At 35.6% G+C, this 24128-nt stretch overlaps 1 protein-coding gene across 5 annotated transcripts in view; it reads right to left on the bottom strand.

Moving 5' to 3' along the window:
- The window catches only part of KLHL13 (kelch like family member 13), a 141503-nt gene that overhangs the window by 36494 nt on the left and 80881 nt on the right, over window positions 1–24128 (bottom strand). For all 5 annotated transcript variants that reach the window (XM_049767573.1, XM_049767569.1, XM_049767571.1 and 2 more), the window contains one exon: window positions 10748–10889. In XM_049767573.1, coding sequence (XP_049623530.1) covers window positions 10748–10889 — 142 coding nt within the window. The remainder of the gene's footprint in view (window positions 1–10747; window positions 10890–24128) is intronic.

Here is a 24128-nt window from a genome sequence, read left to right as displayed (position 1 = left end):
ATCTCTGGGGCCGGAGAGATAGCATGGAGATAAGGTGTTTGCCTTGCATGCAGAAGTTCGGTGGTTTGAATCCCCGGCATCCAATATGGTTCCCTGAGCCTGCCAGGAGCGATTTCTGAGCACAGAGCCAGGAGTAACCCTGAGCACTGCCCGTCTGACCCAAAAACCAAAAAAAAAATACATCTCCAATAAAATTATATGTTCACTTCTATCTTTACATGTCATTAGGAAAACTAAAATAAAGAAGTATTTTAGATCCTATAAAATAAAAATATATAAAATCATTGCCTCTCATATGCTAATAATATATTTTAGAATTGTATATTATAGCTTTGTTTTAATATTGTATACAGATAATAAACATTGCTTACCTTAGAATAAGAATTTCATAAAACTAGTTCAGTAGAAAGCATCACAAGCTTGCCTTTTGAGATTAGCCACATCTTTAGTATTCTATTAGCTAGCTAATAGCTTGGGATAGTAAAATTATATTTTCCTTTGACTTTAAAAATAATATTGGACAAAAACACAAATGAAATGGAGAAAAATATGAGACAATGTTGTCCCTTAAAAAGAAATATTTTAATTCGACATCCAGATCATAAAAATATATTGTTTGTGTTTTGTATTTTTTGTAAACACAAAGTCACAATTCAATTCCTGGGCACAGCTCCCAAAGGTCTGAAATACCCTAAAATTGAGAGGTTTAAAGATCTCTCTTATTATGTTAGAGAAGATAATTTTGAAAACATCTGATGAGAGCTGGTTGCCAGGGATATCACAATGAATAGAGGTTGCGCCTCTTAGTCCTCCAATTTCATGGGAGAGGTGAAGGGCAAGAGGGGAAATTCATTTGCTAATGATCAATAATTTAATTAATCATGCCCATCTAATGAAGCCTCCATTAAAAAACTATGAAGATCCTTGAAGAACTTCTGGATTGGTAAACATAGAAGATATGGGCGATAATCATATGCCTGGAGAGTAAATGAGAAAAATCAGGCTTTTCCCCCACACATAACTCTATGCATTTCTTCTATCTTGCTATCAGTATCTAATATTTTGATTCCTTTGTTCTAGAGAATAAATTGTTTTTAGAATGTTTTGTGTTATTCTAGCATATTAAATCAGAGGAATGTGTCTCGGAACTCTCTGCTATTACAACAGTTTGATCTGAAGCTCAGAAAATAATCTTGGCTTTTCAGGTCCTAAAAAAGATCATGACAACTCTGATGACTGAGTTGTTCAAAGCCCGGGAAAGAACTTGGAGACTGAGTTCTTTTTTTTTTTTTTTTTGTTTGGTTTTTGGGCCACACCCGGTAATGCACAGGGGTTACTCCTGCTATGTGCTCAGAAGTCGCTCCTGGCTTGGGGGACCATATGGGACGCCGGGGGATCGAACCGCGGTCCGTCCAAGGCTAGCGCAGGCAAGGCAGGCACCTTACCTTTAGCGCCACCGCCTGGACCCGGAGACTGAGTTCTTACCTTGAGGAACCAGTTGCTTTTTCTTAGTGTCAGAACTGAGTCAAATTCTCAGATGCTCTATTGGTGTTCACAAATCGCTAATTGATGTGGCAAAGCCTTTGTCCCTACTCACCCATAGAAACTGGTTTAAATAGCCGAAAAGGGCAGATGGGAAGAACCATCTGGTAGGCACCATCTTTAACAGGAGAAAATGCCAATGAGGAGATATTTTAAAGCCTTATAGATTTGAGCAAACATTGCCAATAATTGCCAAGGGATGTTTCCATCTAGATAAATATTTTGTAACAAATATACACTATCATTGAAGTTTGGTACTTTAGTCATGGCAGCCATATGCTATTAAGAGCCTTCCAACTGGCAATTAACATCATTACTTAGTGTCTCTTCCACCACATTTTGGCAGGAGAAAGAAAGAAAAGCAATCTGGTAGGAAGATATTCAGCATAGTTCTGCTATTTCTATCAAGAATGAAATCTTTACTATATAATTTATGCCAATTATATATTTTATCTTCTGTTGGTATGTCTTTTTACATCTACTGTATATGAATACTTGATATTTACAGTAAATACATTTGAAACGTTTTGAGCAAAATTAGAGTTTAGGTAAGATTACATCTTAAATTATAAAATTACATTGTAGTTTATAGCCAGATTAGAGGACATGCAGTCTTTAGATATATAATTAGATGTAACTATATAGAGAAATACATAGTCAGAATGCTGATGTTCAATTCCTGGTTTGTTAAGGGATTTTGTTCTGTTTCGTTTGTGGGGTCATAGCTAAATGTACTTGGGGCTACTACAAAATTTAGTTCTCAAGGACTTCCTCTGGAAATGTTCTGGGGTTTCAAGAATAAACCAAAAAATCTCAAACAGCAAGAGAATTGTTACAGCACAGAACACATCCCAAACCTCAGTTTTGCCACTTTTGTTTCTTTTAGTTTTTGAGCAACACCCGGTGGCACTCAGGAGTTACTCCTAGCTCTGTGCTCAGAAGTTACTCCCAGCAGACTTGGGAAACTATATGAGATACCAGGGATGGAATCCGGGTTGGTCGTGTGCAAAGCAAATGCCCTATCTGCTGTGTTATCTCTCTGGCCCCAGCCACTTTCTTATTACAATGAAACTTCTAAGCTTTTGAACTAAAGTTTCCTAATCAAGAGACCAAAGATGATTTTTGATTTTTCTACCTCATCATACTATTTCAAATATGTTCAGCAAGCATTTATATATATATATATATATATATATATATATATATATATATATATATATATATATATATATATATATATATATATATACATATATATACACACACACACACAACTGCCATTCAAATTCATCAGAATTGCAGTATCAGTAAAATCAGTGAAAAATATTTAGGACTTCCTTGAAACCAGCTAATAGGTTACGATCTTTATATACATTAGCTATTTTAATGGTAATAATGATGCTCATAATAAATAAAAATAATGGTGAACATGTATTAAATTTTCACTGTGAACACTAGCACTACACCATAGGCATACAGAAACCACAAATTAGATCTTGTAGCTCCCGCTGATAGGTAATCCCTAACAAGAGCTAAAAGAGAAGAACAGAAGCCATTAACACTGCATGGGTCACACAAACTTAAACTTCAAATAACATTTAAAATCACGGTAATGGACACATGCAAAGACACTTTAACTTAGCAGTATTACCCACTCTATAAGTGTTTAAACCAAAACTGGAATTAGAATTTACCTCTTACCATTTAAAATGAATCATCATGACATAGAGGTTTGCCAGACAGTAATGTATAGACATGGGTGCAATCACTGACGTGTGAAAATAAAGTATATGTTTATATGAACATATGAAATGGAAACTCAGGAGTGTTCTAGAAGTTTGCCATGAGTAACTATGCTATTAAGTCTATTAAAGAAAGTCAGCAAGATGATACAGATAGTACAGTAGGTAAGTGCTTGCCTTACGCATAGCTGACACTGGCTTTATTGTTGGCACTCCATGTGGTCCCATGAATCATGCCAGGAGTAAGCAGGAGTCAGGAATAAGGCCTGAAGACAAATGGGCGTGGAAAAGAAGAGAAACAGAGACAGAGAGAAAAAAGAGAAAGGAAGAGAAAGAGAGATAGAAGAAGAGAAAGAAAAAGAATGAGAAAGAAGAAAGAAGAAAGAAAGAAAGAAAGAAAGAAAGAAAGAAAGAAAGAAAGAAAGAAAGAAAGAAAGAAAGAAAGAAAGAAAGGAAGGAAGGAAGGAAGGAAGGAAGGAAGGAAGGAAGAATGGTAGAGAGAGAAAGAAAGAAAGAAAGAAGAAAGAAAGAAAGAAAGAAAGAAAGAGAAAGAAAGAAAGAAAGAGAGAGAGAGAGAAAGAAAGAAAGGATGGTAGAGAGAGAGAAAGGAAGGAAGAAAGAAAGAAAGAAAGAAAGAAAGAAAGAAAGAAAGAAGAAAGAAAGAAAGAAAGAAAGAAAGAAAGAAAGAAAGAAAGAAAGAAAGAAAGAAAGAAAGAAAGAAAGAAAGAAAGAAGAAAGAAAGAAAGAAAGAGAGAGAGAGAGAGAGAGAGAGAAAGAAAGAAAGAAAGAAAGAAAGAAAGAAAGAAAGAAAGAAAGAAAGAAAGAAAGAAAGAAAGAAAGAAAGAGAGAGAGAGAAAGAAAGAGAGAGAGAGAAAGAAAGAGAGAGAGAAAGAAAGAGAAAGAAAGAAAGAAAGAAAGAAAGAAAGAAAGAAAGAAAGAAAGAAAGAAAGAAAGAAAGAAAGAGAGAAAGAGAGAAAGAAAGAAAGAAAGAAAGAGAGAAAGAAAGAAAGAAAGAAAGAAAGAAAAAGAAAGAAGAAAGAAGAAGAAAGAAAGAAAGAAAGAAAGAAAGAAAGAAAGAAAGAAAGAAAGAAAGAAAGAAAGAAAGAAAGAAAGAAAGAAAGAAAGAAAGAAAGAAAGAAAGAAAGAACTGAAGGCAATTATGATATACCATCAAGGAAGGGACCATAAACCAAAGGCATTGGGAGAAAAATACTTGAAAATGAGTATGTGATAAAGGATCTGTATCTCGACTGCAATTTTACAATGAAATAAACAAAGAATACTAATGGTCATAAGCACACATTTAAAACATAGCCATATTAAAAAGGATAATATGGATAACTAGTCTGGACATAATTAAAAATAATGATAATAAGTGTTGGCAAGAACATGGATAAATTGGAACCCTCAGATGTCGTTGGAAATGCAAAATGGTGCAGACACTGGACAATTCTCTGGCAGTTCTACAAGAGATGCACCATTGAATTACTATATGACACAGCAATTCCACCTTACATTATATACTAAAGAGAATTAAAAGACATTCACACATACAACTGTACATAATGTTCATCAAATCATTATTAATATAGTAGAACCAACCCAAATGTTCATCAGTAAAAAATGGATAACCAAAATAAGTGGTTTGGTTATAAAATGGGATGTAGATGAATCTTGAAAATATTATGTTAAGTAAAATAAATTAAATAGATCATTATATTCTGTGATCACATTAATATAATATGTTCAAAATCTAGGAACAAAAATAAATTAAGGGTTATATAGGTTTGGGCAAGGGATTGAGGGTAGAAGGGGAATGACTGACTAATGGAAAGAAGGTGTTCTTTTTAAGGCAGTGAAAGTGCTTTAAAATGGATTCTTGTAATCTTTACAAAACTGTGAAGTTATTATAGACATTATACACACCAAAGTGTATACTTTAAAAGGACAACTATTATGTCATGTGAATTATATTTTCATAACTTTGCTACTTGTAAGAAATTAATGGTTAGCTGGAAAGATAGTACAGGAATTAAGGTGTTTGTCTTGTAGATAGCAGATCTTGCTTCTATTCCCAATATCACATATGCTCCCACAAGCACTGCCAGGAATGACACCTGATCATAGAGTCAGTAGCAAACTCTGAGTACCAATAGATGTGACCCCTCGACAAAAAATAAAACAGAACAAAAATCCAAAAAAGAAGTGGGAGGATGGATATTTCAATGGATAAAATGGTGAAGTAATAGATGTTGACAAACTTGGATCATAGGGCAAAGTCAAAAGATGGAAATCTTTATAAGTAATCACAACTACAATAGTAGTAAAGGAGTGAGAAAAAAATAAATAATCCTTGATTTTGCCAATTATTATTTAAGCAAACCCAGTAATTTACATTGCTAAATCTATCACGGATTCTCCTGAGATTTCTTCAATTTTCAAGGAATCTAAGCGTATTATTAGCTATCAAATTTTTTCCAGCTACTCATACTGACAGCCTCATCTGTTGGATTCTATTTAAAGGATGTAACTATTTTGTTCAAGCAGATTATGCCAAGATAGTGTACTTATTTGGTATACCACTTATGTCTGATCAACTTTATTTTCTTGGACAAGATACTGTTGAGTTCAAATACATGTGAATTAATTATTTAACTACTTTCTCATAGTTTTTTTCACACTTAATCTTCATATCTCCTAGCCATATGACAGATAAGAAATATGGTCCAGGATGCGTAAATGAGTTTCCCAAAGTTATACAACAAATAGGTAAGTGGCGAAATTAAGATTGTGGCTAAACACTAGCCATTCCCACTAGTTATGTGTGGGATATTCTTAAGAGCTAGAGTTCTTAAGTTGCTCCCCATGAATCCCTTTCCCCTGACAGTTACTTTTAAAGCCTTTTAAGCTATGGCTTGCAGGGCTGATAATTTTAAAATAATGATAACATTTATACATAAAACACTTTTTGATTTTGTTCCCTTGACGACCAACTACACACCTAAGATTAGATTAACCCCCCAAAATAGTTTTAAGTACTTGTAATTAAAAATCTCTACACGGAAGAACACAGGTTTTTTTTTCATTTTAGTATGCTGATTTATTTATTTATTTTAAATTTTATTTTATTGAAACAACTGGAACCAACAGAATCCTTCATAGTTGAATTTGAGTTATACAATGAGTCATGTCCCTTCCCACCACTAGTGTCAACCTCCCTCCACCAATAGCCCCAGAGTATATCCTATCCCACCACCCTTTGCCCCCTGTTCTGCCAGTGTAACAGGCCCCTTTAAATTTAGATTGAAGAACATAGTTTCTCATGGACTTCTATAGAGAGCTTACAAAGTCTCTCAATAGAAAAAAAGAGTGGGAACAGCTGCACACTAACACAGGAAATATAACATTTAAAAACTCAGTAGAAGATCATCTTCACTTAATACAAATTCTCATATAACTTTCATATCATTTGTTTCTACCAACAGCTTGAACCAACAAAGGCTGCAATAAATAGTGACAGAGGTAAGAGTTGATTCTTAGACTAAGCTATACATGCTATGTATAAAAGTATGCTTTCAATTACATTATTCACACACAAAAGTATTTCCACTGTAAAAATATTAAACAAATAGAATAATTAATATTAACTAGAGTAAAATGTCTAATACATGATTCATCAGTTTTCCTAATGATTTCAGACCTTTTTTTGTTTTTGTTTTTGTTTTTTTGTTTTTTGTTTTTTGTTTTTTTTTGGCCACACCACATGACGCTCAGGGTATACTCCTGGCTCTATGCTCAGAAATCACTCCTGTCTCAGGGGACCATATGGGACGCTGGGGGATCGAACCGCGGTCTGTCCTAGGTCAGCTGGGTCCAAGGAAAATGCCCTTCTGCTGCACCATTGCTCCAGCCCCGATTTCAGACCTTTTGCCATGCAAATATATTCATATATCATATATGTAATACTTTTTCTTAAAAAAGTATGAACTATGTAATGCCTAATGCATTGTTACTTTAACAAAAAGCTTTATTAAAATGTATCTACAACATACCACAAAACTCACCCACCTATGAAGTGTACAGGTCAGTGTTTTCTAGAATGCAAATAGGTGAGTAATCTCTAGTCACCTATAATATTCAGCTATTATTTTCCTATCTTCTCAAAGTTTCCAACTACAAGCAATCACTAATCTATTTTTTCTCTATGGATACTTTGTCTCTTGAGATATCAACTTTTTTCTATATATACATTCATTCATTCTCTATGCTGTCTCTGTGTGCTACATCAGTGATGCTCAGGAACCACGCATGGTGGAGTCGATGCTGTGTTGAGGATTTAATAAGGGGCTCCTGCATGCAAAACAAGAGTGTCAGCGTGGATTTCTCTACCTGAAACCTTTTCTACAAATGGAACTGTACAATGTGGTCTTCTGTAACTTCCTTATTTCACTTAGCATAATGTTTTCAAGATTTATCTACACTGCAGTATGTACCTGCATTTCATTCCTTTTTACGGCTGAATAATATGTTCTATAATTCTATTGTGTGGATATAACACATTTGTTATATTTTTTCATTTAGTATAATTTTCCTTTGAATGCATACAGATTAATCTATTTTTAGAGAGAGGACATTACACAGGTTTCATGAAACATATTTTATATAACCATATCCCCAATGACACACATTTAAGCTATCTCCAGTGTTCCCATTTGACAACAATAACTTCTAGTGTGAGATATAGGCAGAGAAGGAGAGGTCAACTCTCATGGTAGAAGGCTCTGCCTTTAAAAGGCAGTTTTAAAAATATATTATCTAGAATTGCAGCATTACTTGGAAACTTTGACTTAAAAACAGTGGGTGATGTGCAATAAGTTTTAATTTAGTGATTCTTAGGCACACTAAAATTTGAAGGCTACTCAGTCCTCTAAATCACTTTCACTGGCCTGCAAAGAGCCACTTTTATTCTCTGATTAATGTATATATATTTTTTTTTGGTTTTTGGGCCACACCCGTTTGACGCTCAGGGGTTACTCCTGGCTATGTGCTCAGAAATCGCCCCTGGCTTGGGGGGACTATATGGGACGCCGGGGGATCGAACCGCGGTCCTTCCTTGGCTAGCGCTTGCAAGGCAGACACCTTACCTCCAGCGCCACCTACCCGGCCCCTGATTAATGTATATATTTTTTAATAAATTAGCACAAGCACAAAATTTGGTTTAAATGCATAGCATATGTAGCAGGGTCTGGATAGGTCAAATACTAGAGGGATAACAGGGTCTCTTGTTATTTCAACAATTAAGCCATTTACATAGAATTAAGATGCCTGATTACTAAAAGGTCTTTCTGTTTGCTTCTCACATTTCTGTTGCTCATACCACAGTGCAGTGATCTGTAAAACCCAGGTCACATGAGATTTAGTCATGGAAAAAAATGCAATTTCATTAGATCACTATGGGAATTAGAAGAAAATTTAGAGTTCACCTCGTAAGAGTCATATTTTGGAGATAAGAGAAAAAGAGAGCACAGGGCTGGGAGATAGCTGAAAATGTTGAAGACACACTTTGCATGTAGGAGGTCATAGGTGCCATCCCAGGCACTGTATGGACACCGAACACAGCATCGCAGGAAGTAGCACCTGACATATATTTGAAAGCAGTCACTGAGCACTGCCAAACATGCTATCCAAAACAAAAAAGATTTTAAAAAAGTGAAAATCAAAGATGAAGAGCAAGAAGAGCAATATTAGCTAACAAGCATAAGTATCTTCTCAAACCAGGCTCTCTACTCCTGGTTAAATATAAAATATTTTAAATATAAATATATAATACTATAAATTAATTACTATAAAAGTAAATACTATAAATTACTTAATTATAATGATTATATTTGTTGTTGTTTAGGAATGAGTGTTGAATCATCTTTGAACATTTTGGTGGGGATGGAGTAGGAGTTCTCTAGTGTCTCATTATTTTATTCTTCTCTCCTTTAATGTCATTTGATTTTTTGGTTTGTTTGCTTTTGAGCCACGACTACTAGTATTCAGGGATTATTTTTGTGCTCAGGGGTCATTCCAGGCATGTTTGCAGAACTATAGAGTGTGATAGGGATGCAAATCTGGTTTGGCTTTGAGCAAGGCAAATGCTCTATTCACGGTATTATCACTAAAGGAAACCTCATTTATTAATTCTTATATCTATCAAATGTGTTTGTATCTAGCATTTCTTATTCTTATTTTATGCCCACAATTGAAAGATTAATCAAACAAATAAAATTGTATGTTATTTGGAAATATGATAATGGCCAAAGTATGAGTAAGGAATTAGAAAATTTAGTGCAGAGACTATGATATTTGCACTGGTTAAGATGTAATGGAAAGTCAGTATTGTCAGATAGCACATGTAGTAAGAAAGTAGCATAAACTTAAATTTTTTGTTTGTTTTGTTTTGAGGCCACATCTAGCAGTGCTCAGATTCAGGAATTCTGAATTCAGAGCTCATATCTTGGCTCTGCATTTTGGAATCTCTCCTGGTAGACCACATGAAATGCTAAGAAATGAACCCAGGTTGTTTGTGTGCAAGGGTAGTGCCTTACCTGCTGTACTACCACTCTGGCACCTGAACTTAAAGTTTGTTAAAATTTTGAGCCACATCTAGTGGTGACCATGTCTTCTACTCCCAGCAGTGCTTAGAAAACCAGATGTGGTGCTGGGGATTGAAGAGTGGTTGGCCATATGCAATGCAAAGTGAGTACCTTTACATTTGTACTATTACTCCAGACCTCGACTTTGTTTTTTTAACATCAGGAAAATGTGCATTTAACCCTCAAAGTTTTTCCTCTGGTGTTCATCTGAATTTTTGGGGGGGCACACCCAGTGACGTGCAGGGGTTATTCCTAGCTCAGAAATTGTTCCTGGCTTGGGTGACCATATGGGACGCCGGGGGATCGAACCATGGTCAGTCCTAGGCTAGCGCTTGCAAGGCAGACACATTAATGCTAGCGCCACCGCTCCAGCCCCTCATTTGAATTTTTTGTTAATAAAATAACAGGAGAGGAAAAACATGACCTAGAGAGATAGCTAAAAGAAACTGAGTCTATGCTTCTCAAACATGAGGCCTAGGTTCAATTATTCCTTAAAACTGCATTACCTACTTAACACCACAGGGAGTGATGTTCAGCAGGCCATGCAAAGACCCTGTAGCACTAAGCACTGCCAGGTGTAGCCTCCAAACAAAATACTAACATATATGGAGAATATAAAATGTGAAAATATATTAACATAACAGTTAAAAAGCAGATGATGACATTTTCAGAGCGTTTTTGGTTCACAGCATAATTGAACAGAAACTACACAGAATTCATATATCCCTCCTATTTCTAAACATGCATAAATTCTCCTACCACTGACATCTCATGCCACACCGAAAATCTATTTAAACATTACAAAAGGAAAGGCTTAATTACCTGTAATACCACAGAACTGTGGGTGTTGCTGGTGAAGATGCGTGTGGTTCCTGCCTTGGAAGACTGCAAATGGGATGAGAGGCCCATTTCACTGCTTCCAAGAGACAACTTCATGTGCTGGTCTTCCTCTTCCACTAGAGATCTGAAATTATTTTTAAAGCATAAAGCTTAATTAAAACTTGTCATTCAATTCCAAATAAGATTATTTAGAGAAATCCTAAGTGTCAATCATCTATACATTTTATTTCACTATATTTTAGTTTCATGTGCTTTTGCATCAGAGAAGATAATTATACAGACATTTCAAGGTCAGAGTCAGTAAATGAGAGCTGAGAAATCAATTTAAAAGATGGTTCAAAACTAGACCCACAAAGGCATTTGTTTTGTTTGTTAATTATCAGAGTAATTACTCTTGGGATTGTGCTGGTTAGGTGCCATCAAATTGTGTTATTCACAATTAAAATATAATTAGAACAGCTAATTTTCAAAGGGTAAAAATAATAGTGATCACTTATTGACTAGTCATTACATGTCAAGAACTTGTCAATAAATTCACACATGTAACATAAAATTCTAAAAACAATCGAATGTAATATATGCTATCTTTTAAAGGAATGGAATATGAGCTATGAAGGGTCAAAATAATTTAGCCATTGTTACAAAGCTATTAAAGTATATGAGAAAATTTAAGTAATAGATTACCACACTGGTGGTGGGATTGGTACTGTCTAAAACTCAACTATGAATGACTTTGTAAATCATGGTGCTTTAAAGAAATATAAATTTAAAAATGTTTAAAGTTAAGTTTAGACTAATTCCAAACGTCCAAATCTTATGAAAAGTCAAAAATTGCTTGTGGTATGTTATATATTAGTTCCTCCATTTGTTTTTATAGTTCTTATCAACCCTAACTAAAAAAATGATAGATGTCAACTTATTTATTTTTCTTGAATTTTGGTTATGTATCAGTTTAGGATTGTGTTGTTAAGTAGCTATAATATAAGAGATTTCCATTTTTCAAAAATTTAATAGTAAAGATATAAGTCCATTAGTAACTTTTAAGATTTCATAAAAAGAATATAAAATCTGCCATCAACAGGTCAGTATCATAGAGAACATGACAAAATAATTTATAGTTATAGAACCTCAGGTTATATACTAAATTGATCACCATGGTATTCATTAGTGGTTGTTTTTATGGTTGTTTGTTTGTTTGTTCTTGGGCCACACCCAGTGATGCTTAGGGAATACTCCTGGCACTGAGCTCAGAAATCGCTCCTGGCTTGGGGGATCATATGGGACACCGCAGATCAAACCTTGGTCTGTCCTAGGTCAGCTGCATGCAAGGCAAATGCCCTACTGCTGTGCCACCGCTCAGGCCCCAGTATTCATTACTTTCTAAACAAAGGCAACTTGCATTCCTACAATACACAATGGTAAAATCACCATTGAATAGGTTTGTGCACCATAATGCAGATCTCTGAAATGGATGTTCAGAAAGTACAAGGAAGTAATGGATTTCTAAGTGCTCAAATTCTGTATTTTTCCGAGTCATCTGACATTTAGTAATTCATGACCATTCCTAAATGGTGAATTATTATTTTTGCTATATAATCTCATAAAGATTTCACTCCCCTCTATCATTTACTTACAATCAACTGATCAGACTTAACAAAACATTTTAAAAACCTTCATTTTTAATTCTGACACCAACCAAATAGGCTTAAACCAGCTATAATTAGCAAAAAAAATCAGCCCTGGAGGTTCTATCAATTATTCTTAATGACATTAAAGCTATAATATAGCAAAAATGAATTAATAATATGTAATCATGTTTTATTCAATCCTCATGGATATTTAACAGAGAAGAAAATAATTTAAATGTGATATTAACAAGCATAATAGAAAATGAACATAGCTTTCTACTATAGACAGAAATAGCTTTTAAAATAATTAAATGGATAAACTGTATTCACTAGCCTTCCAACACAATTTGTGTCATTCTCCTAGGCCCAGTATGTAACCTGTACTGACATCTCTTGGCTCTTTCATCCCCAAACTGCACAGAACCTAGATATTTAAACATTCAAGTTTAAATCTACTATTTCTAGGAAGGTAGGATCTAGCACTTCTTTCAGAAAACATGCAGTCATAAAGTTGACCAAATTGAATAAATAGTTGAAAGTTGTGTTTTTTAGCATACTCAAATAACCATGCATGGTTAGAAAAATAACCTGAAAGGCAGATGTATTAGTAGCTGTCTTTTTTTTATATAATCAATTCAATATATCACTTTCCTAGGTAATGGGGAAACTGAAATTTCAGCCTTCCCAGTCACAAAATAGCAAATAACAATGGGGAAACTATGGAAGTCAACTACAGTTGCAGACAGGGAAAAAAACATAGGCAAATTTCCAAGCTCATCAAAACACCTGAACCTGTTCAATGAGGGCATAAAATCAATACTTAGTGCATTAGCAACAGAAATCAAGGAGGCATGAGCCATGAAATTAAGCAATCAATAGATGAGCAATTCAAACTACTCAAAGAAGAACTCTTTCAGAAGATGAGAAAATCCATACAAATGCAATTGAAGGAACTAAAGAACATGTTAGCAAGCCATCGAAGCAGAATCACACAGGGGAGAACTGTGTAGAGGAACTTGAAGACAAATCAAACTCAGCATTAATAAATAAGTAAAAAAAAAGAGAATCATATGTCCCAAACTATAACCATCAAAACTTAAAATGGGTCTGTAATTCTGGCAGGTTGGGGCCAGGGGTGCATGGGATGCACTCTGGGAATATTGGTGGAGGGAGGTTGACACTGATGGTAGGATTGACCTTGATATATTGTATGTCTGAAACCCAACTATGAAGGACTTTGTAAATCATAATGGTTTCAATAAAATATTAAAAAAGAAAACAGACGAAAGGAGGAAAAAATGTAAGGTACTTAAAGAACAAAGACAAAAAAAACCCCTCTGAATTACAGGAATACTGGAAGTGGGGGGGAGGAAAGAGGATGAACAAGTAATAATTGAGATAGTAAAGAAAACTTTTCCACTCTGAAAAGAAATTGCTGAGCAAATCCAAGAGGCCAAAAGAATACTAAACAAAATAAACTCAAACAGACAACATTTTGGTGTAATAGTAATCAAAATGGCAAAAAGCAATGAGAAAGATAGACTTCTTGAAGCAGTAAAAGAACAAAATTCTGATAAAAGAAAGAACACAAGAATCACACCACAGTGTCAAATGGAAATAATGAGAGATGGAGAGAGGGAGTGTAAGAGTGAAAGAGAGAAGCAAATTGCTTGCCTTAGAGATAGGCAGGAGTAGGGTGAATGATGGGAGGGAAATAAAAATATAATGTGCGCTGGTGAAGATTGGTGTACATTTTATGACTGAAACTCAACAATGAACAACGTTATAACCACCATGCTTAAAAACATATTTTTTGATGTTTGGACCACCCCCAGTGATGCTCAGGGGTAACTCCTGGCTCTGTGCTCAGAGATCGCTCCTGGCTTGGGGTACCATATGGGATGTGGAAGATTGAACCAAGGTCTGTCCTGGGTTAGCCACATGCCAGGCAAATACCCTACTGCTGCACTATTGTTCTGGCTCCAGCAATAAATTTTTTAAAAAATATCTTTAAGCACCATGATTACAAACATGTTTGTAGTTGAGTTTCAGTCATAAAAAGAATACCCCCCTCACCAGTGCAACATTACCACTACCAATGCCCCCATTTCCCTCCCCCTCACCCCCTACCTGTATTCCAGACAGGCATTCTATTTTTCTAACTCATTACCATTGTCATGATAGTTGTAAGTGTAGTTATTCCTTGAACTGTACTCACCACTTTTTGTGGTAAGTGAAGCAATTAATTTTTAAAAAAGAATTACAACAGGCATTAGTAATAGCACAGTGATAGGGTCTTTGCCTTGCATGCAGCCAACCTAGGATGGTCCTGGGTTCAATCCCTGGCATCTCATATGGTCCCCTGAGCCTGCCAGGAATGATTCTGAATGCATAGTTAGGATTAATCTGTGAACACCACTGGGTGTGGCCCCCCAAAAAAACAAAACAAAACAAAACAAGACAAAAACCCAGACCAGATCTGCCATACAAAATGTTCCAGGCAAAAATAGTAGAGAATAATCCAATAATCCCAACACCAGAACAAACACTAGGGTGGAGTATGAATATTGATCAGGGTAGGATCAGTAATCCAACAAATCTAGAGAAACACACAGACAGGAACATGAGTGTAGAGGGATATTTTAACATGCCACTCTCACCACTGGATAGATACTCTAGGCAGAAAATCAGTAATTACAAGATCCTCAAACTAGAAAGTAGAAGAGCTGGGCCTAATGGATTTATACAGACACATTCATATTCAAAAAACTGAATATACAGTGTTCTCAAGTTGTACACAGAATGTTCTGTTCTCTAGGATAGATCACATTTTAGGTCACTAACATAACTTACAAAAATTCACAAATATAAAAGAATCATACGAAGCATTCTATCAGACCACAATGCCATAGAAATTGAGATCGGTGGTAAAAAGAGGACATGAAGAAAAATCTAACACCTGGAGACTAAACACCATGCTGCTCAATAACAGCTGAATCAAAGAGGAAATTAAGAAAGATATAGAGATCCTCCAAGGCTAATGATAATGAAGAAACAAATCACCAAAATCTATAGGACACAGTAAAAGCAGTACAGTAACTAGGGGTAAACTCATAGTGATACAGGACTACATAAGGAATGAAAAAAAAATATAAAAGCAATAACCTAAAGTCACACTTTATATACCTGGAAAACTAACAATAAAGGAACCCAAACACAAGTAGAGAAGCAAAGGAAAAGTACAAACCAGAGTAGAAATCAATGAAACAGAAACCCAGAAAACAATACAAAAAAAATCAATGAAACCAGGAGCTGGTTTTTGAATGAATAAACAAGATAGAAAAACCATTGTCAAGAGTCACAAGGAAAAAGAAAAAATGCTCAAATAAATCAGATCAAAAATGAAACGGGAGAAATTAAAACAGAACCCCCAGAAATCTAAGACATCATGAGGACTTATTATGATCAACCATACTCTTAAATTAGATGACCTAGAAGACATGGACAGATTTCTGCAAACATATAATCAAATTGATCTTTAATGTTTTCCACAATATTGGAGAGACAGGAACTCCCTTAATACCTTCTACTAAGCTAACCTTATGCTGATACCCAAAGCTGATAGAGATACTAAGATAGACCAATCTCACACATGAGCATTGATGCAAAGATTCTGAACAAATTCTTAGCAAACCAAATCCAATAACACGTCAAAAAATTATACCTCGTGATCAAATAGGTTACCTCCTGGGGATGCAATGATAGTTAACTATATACAAATCAATCAAAGCAAATCAGATCAAAACAAAGCAAATCAAAGTCCTGAAAGAGTCCACAAAAAATCCTAGAAACTGTAAACTAATAGAGTAAATTGGCTGGCTACAAAGTCAATATACAAATTCAGCTGCATTCCTTTATACAAATAATGACTCAGAGGAGAAAGAGATCAAAGAATCTATCTTATTTAAAATAGTGTCCAAAACCATCAAGTACCTAGGAATCAATTTAACAAAAGAGGTGGGAGAATAATACAATGAAAATTTCAAAACACTTAAGAAATTGAAGAAGACCTAAGAAAATGGAAACAAGTATTCCATGCTCATGGATCTGGAAAATTAATGTTATAAAGATGACCAGCTTTGGGAGCCAGAGAGAAATAGAATGGAGGTAGTGTGTTTGCTTTGTATCCAGAAGGAGAGTAGTTTGAATCCCAGCATCCCATATGGTCCCCCAAGTCTGCCAGGAGCAACTTTTGAGTGTAGAGCCAAGAGTAAGCCCTGAGCGCTGCCAGTTGTGACACCGTCCCCCCCAAAAAAAACTCACAAAAATACCACAAAAAAACAAAAATGACCAGCTTTTGAGCTGTTGTGATAGCAGAGCAGGTAGGGCATTTGCCTTGCATGTGGCTAACCCAGGTTCAATTCCCATCATCTCATACTGTCCCCAAAGCCTCCTAGGAGTAATTTCTGAGTGCACAGCCAGGAGCAACCCCTGAGCACTGCCGGGTATAGCCCCAAAATTAAAAAACCAAAACAAATAAAAAAACACTAAAAAATAAAAACCAGCTTACCTCAACTATTATATAGATTCAATGTAATCCCTATCCAAATTCAGACAACATTCACAAGGACTTGGAGCAGTCAGTCACAAAGTTCGTGTGGAACCATACATGACCCTAAATAACCAAAACCATACTGAAAAACAAGAAACTGGGAGGCATCTTATTACCTAACTTTAAGCTGTACTTCAAAGCCATAGGCTTCAAAACCACCGTATTGGAACAAAGATAGACTTTCAAACCAATGGTTCAGAAAAGAATATCCAATGACAAACCCCTAAGTAAATTAATCTTTGGTAAAGGAGCTGAGAACATAAAATGGAATAAATACAGCCTCTTCCACAAATGGTGTTGGAATAATTAGATAACCATGTAAGAAATTAAAGCTGGATATATATACATATATATACATACATATATATACATACATATATATACATACATATATATATTGCACCTACAGAAAAGGCAATTCGAAGTGGAACAAAAACCTTGAGATCAGACCTGAATACATAAAGTATATTGAAGAATACATAAGCAGAATACTCTAAGCCCAGACCTCAAAGGGGATTTTCTACGATATGATGTCAACAGCAAGATCTATAGAATCAAATCTGAATAATGGGACTATATAAATGAAAAACATTTCTGTAGGGCAAAAGAAACACCCACTAAAAACTAAAAGACAGCAAACCGAGGAAGAAATTATTTTCACTCAGCACATCAGATAAAGATTTGATATCTAGGATATACAAAGTACCCACAAAGATTAATCCCACAAACCTAAAAACTTCATTAAAATGGGGAGAGGAAATGAAAAGACACTTATCTGAGGAAGACCAACAGATGTCCAACAGACACACAAAAATACTCATCATTACTTATCATTAGGGAAATACAAATCAAGACAACAATGAGATATCATTTTAATCCAGTGAGGATGGCACATATAAAAATATTGAGGACAATTTGTGTTGGCAGGGATGGGTGAAAAAGGAACTCTGACTTACTGCTTATGGGAATGCGGCTTGTCCAAGGACTATAGAATAAAGTATGGAGCGTTCTCAGTAAACTGAAAATCAAATTTCCATATGACCCAGCAATCCCACTTTTGTGTATCTATCCCCAGGACAGAAAAACACTCAACCATAATGATAGATGCACACTGCTGTTCATCACAGCACTTAGATAAAAGCTAAGAGTTGGAATCAATCCAACAACAAACGAGGGGATCATGAAGATATTTTACATATATACAATGAAATTCTTACATAGCTGTGAGAACTGATGCAATCGTGAAATTTACTGCAACATGGATTGAACTGGAAGATATTATGTTAATGAAGCAAGCCAGAAAAAGAAGTATAAATGAAGACTGATAGCCTTTATATGTGGTATTTAGAATAATTGCAGGAAGAAATACAATGGATAAATGGGACTGTTGAGAACGCTCTAGGCCCCAGAGTAAAGAGTAAAGAGAAAAAAAGAAATTGAGTGGAGGAGGAGAAAAACAAATATGAAATGACAGGGAACAGTGTACAAGGGGTCTCAGGTGCATTGGTAGTGTTAAGAAAGTACAGAACGTAATATCCAAACTAGAGTCAACAACTATGAATACATGAAACTCATTCTTTAACAAGCAAAATTTAAAATGGGCCTATTATGCTGGCAGGCTCAGGGTAGGAGATGGTGGCATAGGATGGACTCTGGGAACACTGGTAGAGGGAAGTTGACACTGATGATAGGTTGATCTTGAAACACTGTATGTATGTCTGAAATCCAACTATGAATAACTTTGTAAATAACAATGGTTTAAATATAAAATTAAAAAACAGAATTAAGTGACAAATAATTATCATAAGATATATATTCTATGAGGTATAGCATATGCATACTCATATGCATTTTTGTTTGCTTGTCTGGGGCCTATAGTGGTGCTCAAGGTTTACTCTTTGAACTCTTCTGTGATCATGTATCACTGCATGAAGACCACATGTGGTGCCAAGAATTTGAAATGGTCTTGCCCATGTGTCAGACAAGCACCATAACCCTTATATCCCCTATATAATTTCTTGGCTATCATATGCACTTTTTGTGGGGGGTTATACCCAGCAGCGCTCAGAGTTTACTCCTGGCTCTATGCTCAGAAATTGTTCCTGGCAGGCTCAGGGGACCATATGGGATGCCGGGATTCAAACCACCATCCCGCATGCAAGGCAAACATCTTACTTCCATTCTATTTCTCCGGCCCCTATCATACACACTTTTAAAAAGCTGCTCTCTGACAGATATTTAAGTTACATACTCAAGTTGGAAATGTGTGAAAATAGTATGATAATGATTGTCATCTCTAACCAGAACTTTCTATTAACCTAAAACAATTGTATTGATATATTCAAGCAGAATGTTTGATCCATTTCTGTATTTTTCACACTAAATTTGGCACATGGGAGGTTTAATAGATGACATCTGAATGAATTCAGAATCTCAGTTTTGCAAATCTTTCCACAGACATCTCTTTAAAGTGCAGTATTTTAAATGACCATCAGTAGTCATTTTTATAGAATCATAGATATAAAAAGAACAGAGTAATACTGAAACCATATGTGGTATAACTGTGGTATACCCTGAAAAAACAACTTTTAGAATAAAACATAGGTAACAACTTGCTTACTTGTCATTTGTCTCTCACTCTTAAAATGAAAAGCAGAGTGTGAAAATGCAACCCTTTCTTAGCAAGATAATGTGGCTGGCTTTCTAATTAATTGCTTCAACATCTGAAGAAGTCCTTTTATTTATTTGTTTGTTTGGTTTTTGTTTGTTTTGGTTTTTGGGTCACACCTGGCAAAGGTCAAGGGTTACTTCTGACTGTATGCTCAGAAATAGCTCCTGGTAGGCTTGGGGACCAGGATTCGAACCATTTGTCCTTCTGCAAGCCCTACCACCATGCTATCTCTCCGGCCCCAAAATCTAAAGAAGTCTTAACTAAAATAATCTGCATGACTTTTTTTTATCAACATCTTTTTAACTTTTAACATTCAGAACACTCCTTATCATTTATGCATCTGTAACAGTACATGCCAAGTCAACATTCTCAGCAGACTTAATGTTTTCTATCTCTTTTTCTATTGACTAGATGTGAAATACATTGTTCTGAAAAACTGTTAGTTGGTGAAACCTCTCTGCAAGACCCAGACCACAATGATAGCCAACTATCTTCAAAGGACTGATATTTAAACACCAAATAATGTTATTTAATTTTTTTTGTTTTTGTTTTATTTGCCACACCCTGTGATGCTCAGGGGTTATATCTGGCTATGCGCTCAGAAATTGCTCCTGGCTTGGGGACCATATGGAACACTGAGTTATCACACCAAGGTCCATCCTAGGTCAGCCGCATGCAAGCCAAACACCCTACTGCTGTGCCACCACTCCGGCCCCATGCTCTTTAACTTTTGTCTTTTTCAAGTCATATGGTTAAAAGCATTATAAGTAACAGTGTTCTCAATGTGGAAAAGAAAAAACCCAAGGAGAATTTGCCATCATCTTATGTATTTTGTAATGTCTACAGACATTTTTCATTGTCAAAAGGGCTTGAGGGGTACTAGTGTCATCTAGCTGTATGTCACATAACACCCTAAAAATGGACAGGAATGTTCTCCACATCAGGCAAAAAAAATGCTGAGAGTGAAATATTAAGAAATACTAATACGGGGCCGGGCGGTGGCGCTGGAGGTAAGGTGCCTGCCTTGCCTGCGCTAGCCTAGGACGGACCGCGGTTCGATCCCCCGGCTCCCATATGGTCCCCCAAGAAGCCAGGAGCAACTTCTGAGCGCATAGCCAGGAGTAACCCCTGAGCGTCACAGGGTGTGGCCCAAAAACCAAAAAAAAAAAAAAAAAAAAAAAAAAAAAAGAAATACTAATACAGACAGATTAATTTCCCCAGGAAATTTTTTCTAAAGCAATTTCAAAGTTGAAGTGACTTCCCCATTGGAGGGTTGGCTCCATGACATAATGCTGGCAGTGAGAAACACAATGGGATTATTACTAACAGCAAATTCTTCTAAGAACACCTAATAATAGAATATTACTGTTCTTCTCCAACTCATCAATTTGAAAAATCCAGTGTTTACAGGACATAAATAGATAATAGCTTTGAAGTTTATAAGACAATTATGCAGAAAGGCATTTGCTCTGTATGAGAACATTTTCTTATTTCTACTGAAATCAATGATTCAGATTCAGTTTTACATTGCTAGTTTAGAATCAAGCAAATTCTTTCCAAATAATCCAATTTCAAGGATGCTATAAATTGTTTGATTAATCTTCTAAAGCTCAAATACTTGGCCTACAGTGACTATATATTGTGGCCATGCCATTTAGACCCACTCCATTACCACAGGTTACATCATATTTTCTAAATAATGATCCAGCACAGAGCATAAAAACATACCTCAAAGTATGCAAAAACCAGTCTACTGTGTTTGTTTGAGAACTACTTTTTCAAAGAACATGAGGGCAGGGAAAGAATCCCTGACCAAACATGTTATTGGATGCAACGCAAATGTGACCTATATGAACACTTGTAGACTGGCATTTCTTTCTGTTACTATTTGTAGACAAAGAAAAATAGAACACGGGATGATGAGAAGCAGTAGGGTGCCTGCCTTGCACGCACTAACCTAGGATGGACCGCGATTCGATACGCAGGTGTCCCATATGGTCCCCCAAGCCAGGAGCGATTTCTGAGTGCATTGCCAGAGTAACCCTGATCATCACCGGGTGTGCCCCCCCCAGAAAAAGAAAAATAGGACATATTAAGAATTTCATATGTTGTTAGGGTGATACATGTAATTTTCTCTCTGAAACATTCATATTTAAAATTTAATCCAAAGGAAAACATGTAAGTGTATGTTCACATAATTCATAAAGTAATAATGGTTCATATACAGAAAATTATTAGTATTCCAGGATAGCCTAATTAAAGCTGAAATTCTATATTTAAATAAATTGATCAAAGAACAGAGTGGAAGACAGATTCAAAATTGCCATTGCAAACATGGTTTAAGTCTCCGCTGTCTGCATGACATTGCTCAAATGTTTTTCCCCCATGGAACTTTTAAAATCACCAAATGAACAAAATGGTTTTACTTTTAGTTCTATAGTCAATACAATAATAGCTCAAGATTGTACTCCACATATGACCATGTAGGTAGACTATAGCAAGAATATCAATCTGATTCAAATATATTTTCCACAATTAGTAGTTTTACAAAGGTAAGAGCATGGCAAATGTATAAAGAACAGTGTACTTAACTTAGAGACTTCATTAGAACCTTTGGGGTTTGCTGCTGTGTTACATGAAAAAAGGAACATTTCACAATTATATCATTTGGCTTCAATGATTCAATTATTCTTCCCAAATTTATCAATCTCCATGCCAAGCAAAATTTCTCCCAAACCCACTGATGTAACTATTTTTGCATTTAAGAGTATAAAGCATTAGGCCAGAGAGACTACCTTGAATGCATTCAACCATGAATAGGTTCAATCCCTGGCACCACATATAGTCTGCAAGGCATCTTCAAACATAATCTTTGAGGACAGACATAGATACCCTAAGCACAGCCAGGTGTGAGAAAGTAGGGGGTATTGAGGCCAGGGAGGCAGCACAGCAGTACAACACAGGTCTTGCATGTGTGAGACCCCCACACCTTTCCACACTATTAATTAAAAACAGGGAAAAAACTTGATAAATTATAAAATTTATTGGTTTTAATCATAAGCTCAGTTAACCAGCAAAGTCAAATTTCATCGCCAAGGCAAATTTTTGTGATTTTTGAAATGATTATCATGAAACTACATAAAACCTTGGACTTCTTGTACTAGCCCATACATGATGGCAGGACATCTTCTTGCTCCCACCTAACAAGCACATTGGGAGCAAAAATGCTAGTAGAATATATAAACATTTAGGAAAAATGTGCCCAAGATTACAAACATAATTCAATGATGTTGAAATTGCTCTCTTTACTTTCCTGTACTTTTAAAATTTTAAAATAAAAGACTCAGAAAGTCAGAATAAAAGATAAAAATCAGGTATTGCACTTTTCTCTATTTGTTATTTCATTTTGCTTGACATAATTTCACTGCAAAAGAAGTTAAGTCTAGTAATTTTTTAATAAAGTAATTCCATAGTAATAGCATAAGTGTCAAAAGCATTGGAAAATATTGTAACTTAACAGAATAATATTGAGTATAACTGAAATTCATTGCCAGTGAGTTGGTATGCAAGAAGGCACCAAATACCAATACAAACTACAAACAAAAATAAAGCCATTGTTACTATACAGCAAATATAAGCATAATATAGCAAATTGAGTTGGTTAGTCTAGATCAAAGATTATTTTAAATTTGTATATCATGAAATATAAGTATAAATAGCAAACTGGGTTGATTAATTGAGCCCTGAATCATGCTTTCCACCATCCAACCCCCAGAAATATAAAATATATATTTCACACTCACAATTTAAAAAAGAAATCAAGAAAAAGGTTTTCTTCAAAGAAGCACTCCTGCTCCATTTATTTTCCTGCTCTGAAACAGAGAAGTGTCTGCCAGTTAGCAGCATTTGCTAAATGAAACATTTCTTGAGATAGAGTTGCATGGCAGGTGGAGGAGAAATTTAGCCACCTGTTGTCATACTCATTTAAATTTGAGTGCTAAATATGGCAAGGTATTTCCTTCCATCCTTGAAATATAAATAAAATGTATAACATGGTAGCAGTAATCCTCTTGATTTTTTCCTATATATTCTTTTCCCCCTATATATTCAAAGTATGCATACTGCTTTGAATTCTAAGGATAATAGCAATCTCACAAAATTTAGAATGGTAACTCTTCCTTTTCCACCTCCGTCTTCCTACATCTTTTTATTTTTTTTTATTTATTTTTTTCGGGCCACACCCATTTGATGCTCAGGGGTTACTCCTGGCTAAGCGCTCAGAAATTGCCCCTGGCTTGGGGGGACGATATGGGACGCCAGGGGATCAAACTGCGGTCCTCCCTTGGCTAGCACTTGCAAGGCAGACACCTTATCTCTAGCGCCACCTCGCCGGCCCCCCTACATCTTTTTATTAAGAAAATAGGAAAGAAAGTGCTTAAAAACCAATACTTT

The sequence above is a fragment of the Suncus etruscus genome, chromosome X (assembly GCF_024139225.1).
Source record: "Suncus etruscus isolate mSunEtr1 chromosome X, mSunEtr1.pri.cur, whole genome shotgun sequence".
In the NCBI taxonomy this organism is placed as follows: domain Eukaryota; kingdom Metazoa; phylum Chordata; class Mammalia; order Eulipotyphla; family Soricidae; genus Suncus; species Suncus etruscus.
The sequence above is the reverse complement of the archived record's forward strand: the minus strand, read 5'-3'. Positions and strand labels throughout refer to the sequence as shown.